The sequence below is a fragment of the Chaetura pelagica genome, unplaced genomic scaffold, assembly GCF_000747805.2.
Source record: "Chaetura pelagica isolate M959 unplaced genomic scaffold, ChaPel_1.0 scaffold655, whole genome shotgun sequence".
NCBI classification, from domain to species: Eukaryota; Metazoa; Chordata; class Aves; order Apodiformes; family Apodidae; genus Chaetura; species Chaetura pelagica.
Window position 1 is genome coordinate 1,044,196 of NW_009953225.1, and position 19,067 is coordinate 1,063,262.

Below are 19,067 nucleotides of genomic sequence, written 5' to 3' on the forward strand. Positions count from 1 at the left end.
AATCCCTTTCTTTCCCCCCCCTCCCCTGTCCTCTCTCAGGCCTCAGACAGTGCACTGTATAGGGTACATACATTGCATGAGGTCCAGTCCTTCCTGCCGGTAGGGGGGCAGATGTGGTGGGTGTCGGGCTGTGTCCAGCACCTCCCTTCCAGCCCCCCCTGCCACAGGAGCTTCTTTCTCCTCAACTGTCACTTCTCAATACCAGCCAAACAAACACCTCAGGTGGGTTTTCCCGCACAACCAGTAGCAGACCAGGCCCCAAGGTGAATGCCTGGACTTGGGCACAGCAGCCAGAGCCTCTGATGGATGCCAAACCAGCTGTATCCATCTGGAGACCCTCGCTTCCGACAGACAATTCCATCTGCTTGTGACTCTTAGTGGAAAAGCTGATTTTTAATGTATAGATGTTAAGAGATGCTTGCTTTTTCTTTTTTTTTTCTGTAGCCTGAATAGAAAAAAGCACCCTCAGGAATAGCCAGATTCGTGGCTCCTTGAACGTTTCCCGCTTGCACAAGGTGAAGGTGGGGGATAAAAGCTGCAGCTCTAAACCCTAGTCCCTGTGTCACAGCCAGCCCAGGCTCTTGGCTTCGGTGTGAACCACGGCGTGACACTGCTTGATGGTGAGCTCCAGCTGGGCCAGCTGGCAACAGCCCACCTCCAGCCGCTTCCTGGGGAAGAGGAGAGAGCAGAGGTTATCAGGACACAGGGAACCCATGTTGTAGGCAGGAAACGTTCAGGATATTCCTTTACAACCAAAACCAGAGCTGACTGGGGACAGTTTTTGTCCCCTGAAAGGCTTTGCTCTCACCACATCTCAGTCTCTGCAACTATAAAGACAGAGGACACGTGGAACTAATGGGGTGGTGGGGAACCCCAGAGAAAAGGAGAGGTCTTAGGTCATCACCACTCAGATCTATGAAAGGAAGTCTGGAATCTGCCAGGGAACTAACAGGCAAGTTCAGGGAAAAGAAAAAAAAAGTTTCTGATGGAAAAACTTGTGAATTTGCTGAAGATGCAAAATATTGCTGCAGCAGATCTCTGGGGCAGGGACAGTTTTTTTGTTCAATTTATATCCTGAAGATGACAGAATGCCAGGGGTTGGAAGGGACCTCTGAAGATCATCTAGTCCAACCCCTCTGCCAGAGCAGGATCCCCTAGAACAGGTTACACAGGAACATGTCCAGGAGGGTTTGAATGTCACCAGAGAAGGAGACTCCACAACCTCTCTGGGCAGCCTGTCCCAGGGCTCCATCATGTTCACCGTGAAAATATTTTTCCTTATGTTTATGATCTGGACCCTCGTCCTTGGTGGGCATCTTTTAAATGCTACTTTTAAAAGCCTTGGAGACAGGAAAGTGGAGAGAACTGCATGCAACCTTGACTTTAGCTTCTAGTAGACTTTTTCCTTCTCCAAATAAAACCCTTTGGATCAAAATTGTCAAGATAGGAGCATCTTTCGGTGTATCCTGAAAAAGGGACAGAGGACAAATATTCCAGACAGGAATTTAGCTCCCAAGGAATTCAGAGGCCAGGCTGAAGCAAAAATGTTTGCTGGTAACTGAAGGAAAACCACTTTGATCAACATGTTTCTGCCAAAGCACAACTAATTCAGCCTGCCTTAGAGCAGCCTCCTGGGCCTTTGCCCTTGGAACTTCTTTTTGTAGCTGAGTGCTTTTAAAACCTCATTTAGCATCTCTGCTTTATTGGGTGGAGTCATATTCCATATTTAGAGTCTCACTTCCAAAATTCCAAATAGCTTTACTGCTGTAATAACTGAGAACAACACTGAGACATCGGCAATACTTTGAAAATCTGTGGATTGACTTTACAGCAACAGATCTTAAACCTTTGCTTCCTTCGCTTTAAATGTTTTCAAGGGACACCCATGTAACAAAAACATCCCCTCACCCTCTACTGCTCATCCAGAGAATGAGAGTTCTGGCCAGGATGTTTTTTGGCCATGAAATCTAGTGTCCCACACAGAATTCACCACAGTGGTCTAAGTTTTGAGACTTTCTGAAAAAATACAGGCCTGGGAAAACCTTTAAAGCATGTGCCTTAGCACAATACCAAAGCCTGTGTATGGATGGTAACGATGGAGACGCCCACGAATGCCTGGACACGTGAGAACTACAGAAGTGCTGGTCACCAGCTCAAGCCAGTTAAGCTTCTGAACTACTTTTCTCCACCAATACCTAGACTGAATCTCTCCTTCCCTGCACAGCTCTTCTCCCCTGACCTCACGATTTGCACAAATGCACAGTAGGTTTAGGACGTGAGCACCAATCCAGGCAAAAGAAAAGCTTTTTAGAGTAACTTCCCCACTCAGATTAAAGCAATCTGCAAGCCTTTCCTGCAGCTGCTGGAGCCCTGCTTCAGAGCCTGGCAAGTTACAGCTAATTCATATCGACACAACAGCAAAGAAAATACCTGTCTTTTACTATCCACCTAATATTTATTGTTAAAAACATGGCATTTTACAAACCTCACAGAACCTGGCTTTACAAGCCTGCAATTACACAAATTCAGGAAGAAACCTTTTTTGTGACCTAGAAACCTTACACTAAACAACAGTAAGGCTTGCATGACACTCACTTGTAGATTAATGTTTTCACGGCCTTTAACTCAGATGTACAACAAACAGAACGTTTATTTTCCTGTGAGTGAACTACCAGAACTATTACCAGAAGTACCTCAAAGCAGAATTTGGGTTACAACCAAATGAATGTAACTGCAGTCTCATGCTCTAACCTGCCTCCCAATGAACACTAACCTACACTGGCTCTGTCTGCCACTAAGTCAGGAATGTAGAACTGGCAGAGGAAAGAGGGACCAATGTCTCACCTCAAAGTCAAACACCTGAAAATCACTGAGCAGATGCTAGTGGCTCAGTTCAAATATAATTTCTGTCCTCTCCCACTCTGTTGTAATAGTAGCTCATTTAAAGACAACAAAGGAAAAAAACCCAAACACATCCCCACTCATCTTCCCTGTGCTCCTCCTACAAAGGTGACTTATTTTATCCTAGCAATTTCTGTGACAGTACTTTGGTGAATACAGTGCAAGGTAACCAGCTTACCGATAGGTCTCTTCTGAAACACACTCATAAAGCTCCTCAGCAGTGAATTTTATGCTGTTATTTATCTAAAACAATGAGCAAAGAATTAATATATAATTTACCAAGCATTGATTCAAATTATACAGCAGGTATCACAGAGATGGTTAATGTCTCACCTAACAGGCTCACCAGTTGAGGCACTACAAAAGAAGCCATGCTGGGTACTATAAAATCTAATATTACAAATGAACATTCATGTTTGTATATAATGGGAGTGACAGATACCACTCCAGCTCCACTTACTAACAATTTCTGCACAAAGCTAGATGATCTTAAATCATTCTTCCTCCTCTCTTAATCTACCCTATAGTCTATAGCAAATGAAGTAAGTTCTGACTTGCAATAATTCCATAATTATAATCACCCAATCTTCCCAGGCCCAAAACCCAAATACATCTTCCTGTACAGGACAGGGGCTACAAATCTGAAATATGTAATATACTAAATGGAAAAATACCTCTATTCTACTGCAAACATTCATTTCAATGTCTTTTCTTAAAATCTCCCAGCACAAATGGATTAAAACTTCACAAACAACTGGTAATTTCAATTCCTCTCTGAACTGCAGTCAATATTCTCCACAGAATTATCCCATGCAATATAAATGCTCTCTTCTTACAATGACCAGATCAGGGGTGTTTTGGTGACTTCAGCTGCAAGGCTTTTTTATTCTTGACAGCAAACCCTTCCCAACAAAGGAGTGCTCAGAAAGGCACACAAGGAACTCAGATTCCAGTAGAGATACAAATACCTTTCATTAGGTACCAACTAAAAATCTGGTTTTATGTCCAATACCTAATAATAAGAGCAATCTTCAGAATTCTAGCTTAGTGGAAACACAATTATAAGAACTACTTTTAAATTATAAACTGAAATAGAATTGTATCTGAAAAAGAAAAAGATAAACAAAACTTTGTACCTCGTTGCTTGTCAGGAAGTCATAGAGGGTCCAAATATCTTGGAAACTACTGGTTGGGGTCAAAATTCTGAAAAAGAAAATTTGGGGAATTTTTAAAGCAAGTATAAAAGGACTGTATGGAAGACTGAAAAACCAGAAGTGCTTAATGAAAAACATAAAATAAAACTAATTACTTTCTTTAACCAAAGAGAAAATTCTGATCTTTGAAGAAGCTTCCCTTCCACCCATCCCCTTCCCCTCCTCTAGAAGAATGAAACGAGCTTATTATTTCTGTAAGGAGTTTCTATGAAGTTTTTTCCTCATTACAGTTTCAACTGATGGCTTTTTAAGCAATTTCTCTCTCTAGATGGGAACAAAGCCAGCAATAATTAAAAGCCTTTTGTTTCACAGCAGCAAAGCCTGCTGTATGAATGTGGAGCCACAGACAAGCCACACGCAATCCCCAGCTTTCCCACAGCAACTGCAGCTCTAACTCATTCCCTCTGTACAAGCTCAAATGCTACAATTTGCATACTGGTTTTGCTGCTTCTAATAATAACCACTTCCCAGCCAGTACTGAGATGGGAAAACAGGGTTTGACAGCTGAGGTGCTTTTACGAAGAACTGTGCATGGTGTAAAATGCTCTAGTTTTATTTCTCTGCAACTGCACAGAGCAGCCAGTCACAGCTCAGTATTCCCCAAAATTCAGTCCTTGGTCCCCACATTACAGGGATATCAGCTGCAAAGCATCAACTTTTGCCTCTCTGTAAAGGGAACTCCTGAGAGATATATACCCTTCTCCAGAAGGCTCCAAAAATGATCCAAGAATTCTCAGGTCTCTCAAAAATTCCTACTCCTGATCTGTTTAAGCAGATACAATTCAGCTGCACCTCCGTGTGACTCCATTTGCATTCACCAGGAAAATTCAGAACCCTCTTAAAGAGCACAAATCTACATTAAAAACCACATAATACATTTCATATAGTGATAAATACTGACAAAATTCTGCCTTACATCAAGTTGTTACATATGTAACTAATGATTAAGGAAGTGACTGGGTTTGGAAAAAAAATATTTTGAAAAAAAATCTTCTTTTTGGGAAGCTCTGTTTACTTTCCCACAGGAAAGTGCCCAAATTCTCCTCTCCTTCCCCTTGGAAGCAGTAAGCCTTTATTAATGAGTTAATTAAAATTGAATAAAACCCAGAAAAGTAACCAGTCAAAACCCCCAGTTTAAAGACACTGTATTTTAAGCAGGCTGGAAGACCATGACACACCACAGGATTTATCATAACCAGGAAGTGTGCTCCTTGTTTTCATCATGATTTTACACAGGAATTATCCTGTGTAATCAGGATAATCAGTCCCACATTCTTTCCCCTCCTTCTTAAGAAGATGCACCCAGAATCTTCTGTTCTAAAACACTTGACCTGCCAGCTCCAAGTCAGCAAAGAGAACCAATGGGGAGTTTGCCTGAAAACCCCTCAGAGCCTCCCACTGCTGTCACCCTGGTGAGGAAGCCACCAGCTCTGACAGTGCAAAACCCCAGCACAGACAGTTTGGCAGCCACCCCTGGCACGGCTGGGAATGCTGGCATCGCAGCCCCCGTTCCCACCGCCCAGCTCGGCAGACCCAGCAGCCCTGGCTGCGTGGACAAGGCAGCACTTCAGGCACTTGCAGGATAAACCCAGGGGCCCAGCCGAGCCCGGGAACGCGGGGCTGCCCCTGCTGGTGGTTCCTGCCCCGCTCTGTGCCACGCACCAGGCAGGAAAGCTGCCAGGTCTGCTCTCGCACAGGGAGCGCAGGGCGGCTCAGCACACCACAGGTGAGGTCTTGGCTCCCCCTGAGGGCCGGTCCGTGCTGCCACACCATGTGCTGGGGCAAAACACCCGTGTCATCCCAGTATCTATCCTGCTGGAAGGCGGTCGGGTCAGTAAAGCTGCCTCCACAGCCGAGATGCTGGTGGGAAACCCAGCCAGGCAAAGCTTCCTGACGGATGGATGGAGGGTGGGGGGTGAGAGAAGGAAGAGCTGTACTAATGGTGGATTCTGTGGAAGAAAGATGTATGTAGACCTATGAACAAGTGAAGGAGAAGACTGCAAGCTGAGTGGGTGGCAGGACCCCCAGTGCTGCCTTTCCCTGGCACAGCACAGCAACCCTGCGTGGCTGTTTCTGTTCACCTGACTTCTTAATTCTCCATCCCCAGGGCACACAGGAGACCAGAAACTTCCTATTGCACCCCACCACTCTTCACCAGCCTACATCTAAAGCAAGCCAGCTTGGAAGTCATTTTTAAGCAATATTAGGCTGGAATTCCACGGTAATTTTTAACCCACTAGTTTTGCACAGACCTGGAATTCTCCTGTGTGTGTGACAGCAGCCAGCACAACACCCACATCTCCTCTCCCTGCACAAACCTGAGAATGTGAAAGCACCAGCACCAAAGACACTGTGTTCCAGCCTTTCTTTCCAAAGGGAGCACTTCTCAACCATTACTGGAGAAAATAAACTGTTTATGTATTCAAATCTCTAACACCAGCTGAGAAGCTAGAGACTTACACGTGATGGGTGTTTCCCAGGCTATGCAGTCTCTGCACTCACCAAGGTAACCTCACCACTCAGTGTCTCCATCCACATATAAGTAACTTAATTTTAAACCCTGTAACTTGTTTTATGGTGTCTGCTTGGATTATCACAATTGCTTCTGGGTTTAAAGCATGAAATGGGAATTCTGCCATTTGGCTCAGAGCTTTACAGTGTCTTCAATAAAAGACCTTTGTTGTTTTCAAGGAAGAACCTTTGCTGTACTGAAAAGAAGTTGGTGAGAGAAGAGGTTGCACAGTAACTTCCCCCACAAATTCTTAACAGGTCAGCATTCATAAAACATGCTTATTGCTGCTTCCAACTAAAAAGGAACTGGAATACAAGTTTCAGTCTTGGAATACAATGTTCTGTAGAAAATTATAACACAGTCCTGTCTGCAGGGTGATGATTTCACACCACTGCTGATGTCTACTGGTTTTAAATAGGTTTATGTTCCTTTCATCTCCTGTAGCCCCACTGTGTGCTACTGAAAACACAAATTTTAAGAGATGTACATCTGGACATGTCTGTATTGCACACCGACCCTGCATCTATTACTTCAATAAAACATGGTATCTCATTTGCATCAAAGTTCCTCAGTGAAGAAAAGCCTCCCTCACCTATAGAAATATGTCCAGAAAATACTCTCTAGGTTAATTAAACATGAAGCAAATGGGCTCTTATGCAAACCTCTCCTACCAAGCCATGTGAATCTGACTATTGTGACCACTGCAGTATTTAACCACTTCTTTTCTTCTCTCTCCACATGCCACCAAACGTATTTCAAAAGCAAAGGATGGAAAGTCACTGAGTTGCTTTGCCTTCCGTGTCAGTACAGCTAAGCCAAGCTGCAAACAAACCCACGTGATGCACTTCCATTCCTAGTTAGTTCAAACATGATGTTCAGAGAAGGTGTTGGCAAGGATGCTGGGTGCCATGGGAGCTGGACTGCAATTTGTTGATCAAGCTAAAAACTACAGTATGGGGCTGTGCAGTTTTCTGAAAGTATTTAGTCTGGGAGGTGGAGAATGTGTCAAGGAAGGACACAAAAAACGACCATGGGTACCAGTTACAAAATGGAGGCCAGATATTGTTCTTGGGGCAGAGAGGGAGAAAGGAGAGAGTCAGACTTTGGGATTTCTACCTCATAAGCCATAGGGACCCCAAACCACCCAGAACACTTCTCTACCTACTGTCATGTCACTCGTCTGACAACAAACATGCACAAAGTGCAAGATACAGTAATCAAACGTGGAAAGGGACAGGAAATGGCTCATGATGCGGTATCTCACTTGTGCACAGAGAAGACCTGGGAAACAAGCAAAGCCTCCTTGGAAAGGATCAGAAAATTAACTTATCAAATAGAAGGAAAAAACCCAACCCACCAGACAATCTGGCAATGAAAGCAGGTCAGCCTGCCAGCTGTTCACAGTGACTAAAACCCTGGGCAATGACAAGGAAAGCCTATGGATAAAAGTCAGAGGAGACCCTGTCAAATCTGGCCAAGTCTCCACCCCTCAGGAGGTGCCACACTGAGCCTTTCCTCTGTAACAGCTCCACACAATTGCCTGTGCTCCACCACTGACAATACTGTCACCAAGCATTACTGATTCAATCAACTCCTGTGGTTAATCAAACAGGCAAAAGTCAACTTAAGCCATTCAAAGTCCCATGTAACCTCACTGTCAGAGCACCAGGGAAACAAAAAAGATGAGAAATGGAAAAAACAAACCTTCTGTGTGGCTTATTAGCAATTCCTCACTGCACTGCAACAAGGGACTCTTAACTGGTGTTACAACAATCAACACATGCCAGCATCAACCCATTGGGAAATCAAGAGGATTCTTCCCAAAACCAAGTCAAGCTCACACTTTCTTCTATGGTGCAAGAACTGCAGAGCGTTACAAGGTCAGAAAGGTCCATGGCTTTTACAACACAGACTCATTCATTCCAGCTCTTCTGCTTTTTAGACTGCTTTAAAGGCAACCTGCACCTTGTTGAGCACTGCCCAGATCCAGCTGTGTTTGACAGAGCCACAGGTCTCGAGGCTTCCCAAGTTCTTAAAGCTCTCATTAAAACTGGCAGAGGGGTAAAGGACACATTTGGACCCTGGCAGCAGAGAAGGCTGTAGGGAAGTCCAAATGTAATAGCAGATGGCAAAGAATCCAAGTAGGAAAGGAAATGCTAGAACTAGGAGAAAACCTTTTGTCAAATACTGCACATTTTCAACTGTACCAGACAGGGTGATGAAACAAAAGGACACAACTCTATGGAAGGATGAGGGCTGAAAATGTAATTCAACTGTTCTCCTTCAGTGGGTCAAGTACATTTCAGGTTCCACCTAAGCAAATAAATAAATAAACAGGTGATAGGGAAGTCTGATACTTTTTGAATTGGGAATTAATCTCCAATTTATTTCCAGAAGGAGGCTGCATGGGGAGGAAGATTAAGAGCAGAGGTCTTGATTAGAAACTTTATGACAGAAATTACTAAATGCCATGGCAGTCGAAGGGAAGGAAGACCATTTTCTAACTAGACACCAAGAAAAAGTAATCTCAATTCCTCCACTGAACAGATGGAAAAACAAAGAGGAAACAGTTTACCTACATCTATAGAAATCTGTTCTTAAAGTAGTAAAACTGTAGAACTGATTATTTAATCCCAAAATATTCAATTCAGTGATCAGTTCTGAGACAGGAATGTCTAACTCAACTATTGAGAACTTAAAAAATAAATAAATTGTACTTTTAAGTTACAAATGTTCAGAGTTCTCATCTAAATCAGTCTTTCCAAGCATACAAAGTAACTGGGAATTGGAGAGAAAATCCATGCAGATAAAGTATCAGAAAAGCAGAATTTAGTTTACTTACTGCAGTAAGTAAAAGATAAAGATTTCAACAGCTGACACTATAATAGTACACATATTTATGATTACTGTAGCTAAGAGCATATGCTGTAAATTGTGTGTGATTTTAATGCTGGCATCTGAACAAAGTTATTTCTTAGCGAACAGATGAAAAAAAGCAAACTAGAAATAACTATATCACTTTGCCCAAGACTAAACTTTTTCTTTTCTCCTAACAAGGATTTCTTACCTAAAAGTAACTGGGGCAGCAAACATGAAGACATGTAGAGCTGCTTATGAACCCCTGAATCAGAAGTTATATTCAGCCAATGGAAAACGTGGGTTAATGTGAACCCCTACAGATATATTTAAGTACTGTAGCTGAATAAAGTATCTGTGACCTTAAACCTCTCTTCTCTCCAAAGACACTGGGCCCATCTTCCAGCAGAATCAGTGGAATTTCTACAAGTACTGAAAGATTTGGCACAAACTTGAAAACTCTGAATTGTAGAAATAATTCTATCACCTCAAAGTGCTACTTGAAAATTTAATTTCTTTTAAAGATGTAGGAGACCTTAAATTAGGACCCCTAATTAATGGTTCCAAATAATACCCAACTCAAATAATACACAACAGAAATAGAAGTGTAAACCACCGTTGAAAACTGTAAGAAATATTATCCAATCTAAAGTTATTTTAAAAGATCTTATGGTTTTACTTATCTTACTGGAAGTATAAATTTCAGAGGTTTAATAATCTTTGTTAATTGCTAGTCAATGTAATATCCATCAACATCTACCCTCACCTGTCAAAAGTATGGGTATTTCATGCTCACTGCTAAAATGAGAAAACCTCAAGAACACACTGACACAACAATGGCTGCAGGGATCAACAATATTTGATGAGACAACTAACACAATTGTTTAAATACATCCCTGCTGCCAGAAGAAGCAGGTAGATTACTAACAGCTGCTAACCATACTACTTACTGACTGGATTTTGGAGCTGAAAAAAACATTTGTGGCATGCAGTATTCTGCAGTATAAATACCACTCTGCTACCAGTGTTGTGAGAGGAAGAAGCAAAGATAGAATTAAAAATCTGTATGATAAGACAAAAGCTATAAAAATAGGGTAAGATGCAAAAAACTGTTCCATAAAACAGCTATTTTAAAATATCTGTATTTGTCATAAACAAGTCTGGTCTTCAAGTCTGAACAGCTGTAGTGGTGTCACTGATGTAGTATTTTCTTTATGAGGAAGGGTATCACTACACTAATTTATCTCAAAAAGCATGATTGTCCTTTTCCAACTGTTCTTAACAATCTGAAAATCTGAACTTTCAATGCATTTGAAATTGCAATATGATTTATTTGTAGAACTTCCAAACTTTCACAACAGTTTCTTTCTGTTTTGTTCTGGACAGCAAGGAATAGAAGCTAAGACTGAAAACACTTGCATTTTATCACTAAAGCTGTATTACCTCCAAATATTCAAGCTACAACTTTTTCACTACTTTTTCCTCAGATGTCTCCTTAGATTAACTTTAAGTCACTGGGAAAAAAATGTTAAAAAAAAAAAAATTCCTCTTAAGTTTTGTTTTAGAAAGAGTGAGCAACATCTGGCAAAATGAGCCTTGCTCTGGCTTTTGGAAACTTCAGACTTCCTGTTTTAATACTCCACAATATAGATAAACCTACAATGATCCATAAATATGGCTTTTGACTCTTTAGAAAACCGACTCAGAATTTCTCCAACAACGTAAGTCTCTCTACTGAAAACTAAAACAGAAGGTAACACGTTAGAGTCTGAGTTTCTTGCTCCACGATGCCCTCTACTGATAATGCAAGTTCAAAAGCTCATTTGGTAGAATGATAGAAAATACACTCCTTGTGAAAAAAAATATCCAATTATCTCCAACAAATAAACTTCATTGCTATAAAAAAAAAACAAAATTAAAAGACTAATCTAAGACTTTGCAGAAGGTACCCTATTCTACCCAAAGCTTCATTTGTATTATTATGCAGTCTCTAAAAAAAGGGAGAAGACAGAGGGAATATCATCCTTCCTAAAGTGAGAGTCCAGCTGACTGACTGTCATTTTTACTGCTTCAATACAGGTTTAGACTATGAAGAATTGGTAACAGTGAAGTCCCAAAACTTTAAGTCCTTCACTGTATCAGAAATTCACCTAGCAGGCCTCACATTTGAAAAAAGATGTTCTGAATTATTCAAAGTTCTTGCTATCAGAGCTAATGTAGGAGTTAATCATGTCATAGTTCTGGTTACACCCTGAGAAGAGGCACGTGGTTGAATTATTCAAAGTTCTTGCTATGAGAGCTAACATAGGAGTTAGTCATGTTCTGGTTACACCCTGAGAAGAGGCACGTGGCTCATCATCAAATACTGGAAAACAAGTCTTGAGTCATAAGAGAAAATTCACTACATGAGATCTGAATGTCTGCAACACTTTCTTACTCTTTTGCTACCAAGAAATGTTTCTAGGTAGCCTCGATATCAGGATTTTTACTGAAAGTCATGTAACTAAGCACACATCATAAATTGTAGTTTGGCATCAAAAGATTGCAGTGACTTTTATGACTTGAAGTGACTGTTGCTACCACCAGCTTTTATGAGGAGCTCAAATACTTACCTACTAATCCCTCCACGGATATCATTCACAGCTGCCAACAGTTTCTGCAGACCTAAGAAAGCTTCTTCAAATGAAGACCTTCCTGTTGTAGTTAGGGCATTGAGGTCCAACTTTTGGAAAATTTCATTACTAGTATTAGAGAGAAAGAAAGCAGACACATTGAAAAGCAGTTAATAAAAATCCTCAAAATTCAGAGAAACCCAGTACCTACTGTATGCATTGTATTTTGACTATTGAAAAATATAGGTCAAATGTAAAATGGTACTAAAACTGTACCAAAGCCATGTTATCTAAATAGTCTTACTATAAACAGAAAAAAACCATGCCCTACAATTGCACTTATCTGTTTAAAATTCTCCTTGTTGACTGTTTTCTATAACATGATTTTATCTTCGACCTGAATACATTTATAATTCACTTGTGAATGAAACAATCTCTTCATGCAGGTCCTGAGTACACCTGAGTAAGCCTCTCTTGGGAAAGCACTGTTCAGCTAAAGAAGTAAGTTAAGGGCTTTCCAGCAATTTTCCAAGCAGATTCATTATCCAGATCTACTGGAAAGGGCCTGACACCTTCCCTGGAACAGCTGCACTGGGACAACGAGCTGCAGCACCCTCATCAAGAATCATCCCCACAGGTACAAGGTAAGGGGTATTTTCTTGACATGAGCAAGAAGAGTGTGAAGTGACCTTTGATCCTAAAATTTTATCCTCTTTTCACAGCATGGTCCTTACCAGGTGGCAAGAGCCAACAGTTCAGTTGCATTTTCATTATAAAGTGGTACACTTTCCTCAATGCCTAGATGAGACCTTAGTGCTGGCTATTAGGTGAGTCCTGAACAGACCACCAAAAAGGGAGCTCTTTGGTGCCTGACATAACTCAAGAGTTCCTCCTTTGTAAAGATTTCAGATTAAGACTAGAAAAAAGGAGAGTATCTATTCAGATTTTGTGACAGAATTCAAAAGACTGAAAAATCTGCTTGAAAAATCATAGAGCTGCCCGAAACAGCAAAAATTAAAACAATGGTAAAATATCTAGATGGAAGAAGGGGTTAATTTCCTGCAATTTTGAGTTTGCATGAAAAAGGAAACTCATCACTAGATTCTGCATTTGGGTTTTGCTTAAAAAGAAAATTACTTTTCAAATGGATTTAAAGAAAGTAAACAATTTTGCATAAGCTAGGACACCTCCTCAAGATTTGGAAAGAAGATAACCATCAGAAAAGTTTGAGCTTGAATGCCCCTTTTTTACAAATAAAGTCGAGATTTCCATAATGTCTCACATTTGTGGCTCTTACAGGGTTATCAACACCCTTCTGTAAGGCAACTTATTTCAGCCACTGTCCATAAAAAAAGGCAGATGACTGACTGCACCCACATGACAATCTGCATGACAAGTTAGGCAACCTTTTTTCTTCTTTTTTTTTTTTTTTTTTAAGGTTTGATTAATTACTACACAGTTTCTTCTCTAACATAAGAAAAAACAAACCAACCAACCCACCCAGCAGTTCCTAAAGTGAGTATGTTTGAAAATGATGTGAGATTATGTAGCAGTTCTGAACTCGTTAGCACATCGTACCTGTAGGAGTTGATTGTATTCCACAGACCTTCAAGGACTGACCAGATTTCTTGGTGCCTGTTTTCCTGAGGCACATGAAAGCTGGATTCTAGCTTAGTTTCTTCAGAGTTTTGCTGAATTGGTGTCACTGCTTCCATTTTTTCACATCCAGCAGTTTCTGAAAAAACCATGACGTCTTCTGGTAAATCCTGCTCACTGTCTGACCTCACCTTATAAAACAGTTTAGCAAACAAATTATGAGTGTATTTGGTTCCTAACCTAAGAAAACTTGAACACTTCTACAATTTTTATTTTTAAACAATTATCAAAAAAGCAAAGTCCTAAACTGACATGGCACAACCTGTGTAAGAGCAGGACAAGGGCAGCAGGAAACAAGTTTTCAGGCAGAAAGGCTGTTGCTGCAGGCCAAGTGGCTCTGGCTACAGCACAGCTGACAGTCAAGACTCCCCAGACCATCCTACCTTCAGCTTTCTCCAAAACCTTCACCTTTCTCCATAACTTTTCACAGATATTCTGACCTGTACTCTTTCCTATATATAGAAGTATTTCCAGTCACCCATGCTTATTATACCATTTTTTATGCTATTACATATGGAGTAACAGTAACTACAAACCAAGGCACTGATATTTCTTCCATCACAACTCAGAGATGAGCTGGAAGTAAAAATAAGACACTTCTCAGAACACAAAAGGTGTCAGGACACCCCCAATAACCATCACAAAACACATGATACATTGAGTCCTTCATCTGTAGCACCAGAGCTGGCCAGACACTGAAAGCTGCAGTAGCATGTGTGGGAACAGTAGTACTGGATCAATGTCACAAGTAGAAACAACAACTTTTCTCTTAATCTTTAAGGCTCTTTTCCATCAGCTACAAATGCAAGAGAAAACCATGACATTTGTCCTGAAGGCAGCTAAAGCAAAGTTTTCAGTCACTCTCCCAGAACTAACATGTTTCTATTAGTACAAAAAAAAAAAAAAAAAAAGGTCTACCAAGCATATACATATAAGCTGGTTATTTGCTACATGAAAGTAAAAGTTAAATGAGGGGGTCTACTAATTTTGAAAACACAATAACAACAACTATTCCTCCAATAATGAGTTGGAAGTTATGACAATAATTTGGAAAGCTAAGCCAGGTTTGTAATACGAGCAGAGAGCAAGTCCAAGAAGCTGTAGGTGAACAACCACTAAAGCCTCCCTTACCTCTTTAAGTGTCTGGAACAGCTTAGTCACTTCAGCATAAGCCCTGGGAAGGACACCATTATAGTCTGACCTTGAACTGAAAGCATGGAATAATGCTTTGGATTCCTGAAGCAAGAGATGCATTGTTGAGGAGTCAAGCGGGCCTCCTGAGATTTAGACATTGATATGGGAAACAGAAAGGGTGGGGGGGGAAAAGTACTAGATATTAGGAGCTATCAATCTTAGGAGGGAAGTTTAACAGTCAAGTATCTGGATTCACTGAAGCACATAAAAAGCACATAGAGAAAATTTAATCCAGATATTTGAGTATTAACTGAAGAACATAAAAGGGTTTGAAAGCAGTTCAGAAGCATCAGATCAAGGAGTCTCAAGAGAAACCTGTTTGAGGTTAACATGTCTCAGTTCTTAATCAAGTCTTCCAAACTGAACCCTGTTTCTGGCAAGAGGGTCAACTGGTGTATCTAAAATAGTTCTGGAGAAGAGCAATATCCCAAAAGAAGGACATCAGTTAAAACAAATTTCTTTAAAGAAATGATTGAAGTTTGGGGTGGTTTTTTTCTGGATTTTTTTGAAAACAAACCTCCCTGCTCTCATCTACCACGCTAACTAGTCTTTACTCCTCCATAATACATTTGGCCAATGCAGATCATTTGGCCACACACAACATGGTGGCAAAGGACGGAGAAAGATTATTTCCTTTTAAAAATAGTTCAGAGACCTTGGTGACCATTAATATTTCGATTAATGAAAATGTTTTTCCCTTGATTTTTGCAGGTACAGGGAGATGTGTGAAATAAATTCTTTTGCTTTTACTGTCTTTTATACAAAGTAAAACAAAACCAGCAGAATAGTGAATTACAAAAAAAAAAAAAAGCAAAACCAAGCAAAACCCCAAAACATTTCAGAAATAATTTTTATGACTTTCACAGGTGATATTTAGACCATCTGGGACCAAAGCCTGGACAGAGCAAAATAGTAATTTAAAAAAAAAAAAAAGCAAAACCAAGCAAAACCCCAAAACATTTCAGAAATAATTTTTATGACTTTCACAGGTGATATTTAGACCATCTGGGACCAAAGCCTGGACAGAACCTGCTCTTGGCACAAGTTGGTTTTTTTTTTCCTCTTTATTTCTTTTTTCTTTTTTTAATGTTGCTCATAGCTCCTCAATTTCAGTTCAATTCTGGCTTTAAGGCTTCAAAAACAATGTTGGGATTTTGTTGCCCACCCAGAGAATAAATTGTGGAGCAATACAAAAGTAGGCAAGACTGCCCAAGGAATGGCTCCATCTGGAAAGTCTTAAATTTAAAAAAAAAAAGCAGAATATGGAACACATCACTATTTAAACATCCAGAATCCCTGTAAGTGTCTGCTTCTGTAACTACTAAAACCAGAACAGAACAGTGAGGTTTCTTACAAGTTTACAACTCACATTCTCAGAGATTCTTACCTGTACAAAGGTGATTATAGAGACAATCAACGGCTGAAAGTAAATTCCTTGGCACAATACAACCAAAAACAGCCATCCAGTGCTTTCTGTAACACTTCAGCAAGTTTGCTAATGTCCATGGTGGCTTCAGATAAAGGATCTGAAAGATAATGTAATAAATTCAAAGGCTGACTCCTACATGTTTCACAACTGCTCTATTCAATAATGCTTAATGATTTTTGCCTGCAGAAGCAGAATTCCAGTGATTCCTGAGAAACAAGGCTAGATTCAGATTTGTCAATTATATATTTATCAATTATCTATTAAAAAAGATTTTGTTCAGGTTAAACAGAGATGCCATGTAGAAGCATTCAGTGTTCAACAATAATCTTTCAAGATGCTGGAGATTTTTTGTTCCCCTTTCCTCAAACATTCTAAATACTCTTTAGTTATCTTTTAAAGTGATTTAACATATCCCTTTTGTATAAAAACAGAACAGCATGTAAGTGTGCCTTTGATTTTCTAGTATTGTTAAAAAAGTAAAAATAAACACACTTTTCCTAGCTGTGACTATATACATGAAGTAATATACACATATTCCAATAAAACCGAAATTAATTTCCACCAAGTGAAACTAGAGTTTGGGAAGATGTTCCCAGGAATCAGTGCAGTTAATCAGAAGTGCCTAGAAGCTTAATAGCTGATCAAACCTCTTATCTTGTGGAACAACAGGCATCCCATTCAAGTGTTTTTGTTGTGGGGTTTTTTTTAACATGAAAACCACAGAGGCTTACTCACAATAAATTCAAACTTGTAACTATGCTTACCAGGTAAAAGATGGAATCTAAACCACAGCATGGATAATTTGAAAGTGCTTTGTATATGAGTACCTATTTTCTGTTAACAATACCTTTGAAAGACTGAGTGTTTGGAGTTTTGTTGTTAACACCTTTGTTATTCTGAATCTGCATTGTGACCATTGTAGCTGAGGTCAACTTCATGTATCTGGTGGCTAAAAACATCACTTCTGATAGGGAAGGAGTGCCTGCCACAACAGTCCCTTGGCATTGTCTAACACATGATGGGGTAATTTCTTGAATAACATACTTACAATGCAGTGATTTAACCTTAGTGGAAAAGCTAAATAGAAATGTAATGCAATTACTTCAAAGAGTTCTGAAAATTCACACTGAACAGCCAGCATCTCTATTACCATGTTATTAAAATACTATTAAAAATCTGCACAGCCACTAGTAGTCAAATAGAATGAGCTTGTTATAAAATGAAATAGTAAAGCTCAACACTGAGCTGTTCACTGGCAGTGAACAGTTAAGTCAGTGCACTAGATGACTTGGCTGTACAGGTATTTTAATTTTAGTATCATTAAAATACCAAGGACATTTAAACTTCTTAGTACTTGAAATATCAAGCAAGATCACATAAGAAATCACCTCCATCCATAGGTTTCCAAATGCAATTTTCATTTCAGTCTCCAAAATGCAAGATAAAGCTTCTCCTAAGTTCTTCTCAAGGTCTGGAAGTATATTTGGGAATTGCTGAGTAGGAGCAGCACTCCCTCCTTCTGCTTTCTCCAACTCTGTATCTGTCAAACCAATGATAATAAGAGGTACTTATTGCAACCGTTTTCATATCTGATTTGTGTTGACAGAATACAAATAATTTGTCCCCACAAATAAAGACAGACTGCACTTTATATTTACAATATAAAGCAGATGGGCTGCACCTAATTAGATTTCAAGTATTTCTAGTTATACCCACTTGTACTGTGGGCATTTTTAATTATGAGCTACTAACCAAGAAGATTAATTTCCCCAGAGCACTAATAATTTCTGATCTTGCTCCACATTTCTTTTTTCCTTAAATAACTTGGATTATATACAGCCAATGAGGTTATCAGCAAGTGTAAGATCACTTCTTAGTATTGTACGCTGTACTTGTACCTTTGGAAAAATGAACAGGCAACCCAAGAATCAAGTTCCATGTAAGGAGTGTTCCTAGCATACTGAATTTTACAGCTACTAAGAACAGGACCCAAAGTGGCTCAACTCAGTCCTGTCATGGACGAGAGAAGGACTTAAGGTCGCTGAAAGAATCACTGTCAAAAGTGATTTTACTGTGAATTTGTAAAAGAGCAACTTAACAGAGTTGGATGGCAGGGTTCACTCTATTACTTACTATGTGGAAGGAACACATAAAGACTGGAATTGGGTTGGAGTAATTTACATGGGGATCAGGAGGAACGATTTACACAGAGATCAGGGGAAACAGAGTTAGGATCAGGTTGGAGCGGTTTACACAAGGATGAGGGAAAAAGAATGAGGAAGGCCCTCCCATTGAGTCAGGAGATTCAACCTGGACTCCTCTGCTTTCTAAACTTCTTCTCTGAACAGAGTCCAGCTGGGGCAGGATCCACTCCCAGTCCCCGACTTGATCTACTGTTTATGTGCAAAGGTGCAGGAATCCAAGTGTAGTGATTCAACACACGACTATGGCTCTCGTGCACCTTTGGGGTAGCAGAAACTTCAGATTCATTGACACCACCATGATAAATCACAAGATAGGTTGTATGATTTCCTAGCAAAACTTGATCCATCAGTGATCAACAATTTGCTATAATCAACATAATAACTTACTTAAGAATGTACCAAAATGTCCCACATAAAATACAGAGATACAGAGGTTAACCTATGATTAAGATGTATTTTTTCTGCTTATTATAGAAAATTTTGGTACTC

At 40.0% G+C, this 19,067-nt stretch overlaps 1 protein-coding gene across 1 annotated transcript in view; it reads right to left on the minus strand.

Annotated features, from left to right (window-relative positions):
- Positions 1-562: 562 nt before the first annotated feature.
- Positions 563-19,067, minus strand: part of SWT1 (SWT1 RNA endoribonuclease homolog (S. cerevisiae)) — a 30,984-nt gene continuing 12,479 nt past the window's right edge. The window contains exons 11-18 of the mRNA XM_009997847.1: positions 17,763-17,914; positions 16,333-16,471; positions 14,883-15,028; positions 13,674-13,882; positions 12,096-12,224; positions 4,038-4,104; positions 3,080-3,144; positions 563-668 (exon numbers count right to left, since the gene is read on the minus strand). Of these exons, the coding sequence (XP_009996149.1) occupies positions 563-668; positions 3,080-3,144; positions 4,038-4,104; positions 12,096-12,224; positions 13,674-13,882; positions 14,883-15,028; positions 16,333-16,471; positions 17,763-17,914 (1,013 nt within the window). The remainder of the gene's footprint in view (positions 669-3,079; positions 3,145-4,037; positions 4,105-12,095; positions 12,225-13,673; positions 13,883-14,882; positions 15,029-16,332; positions 16,472-17,762; positions 17,915-19,067) is intronic.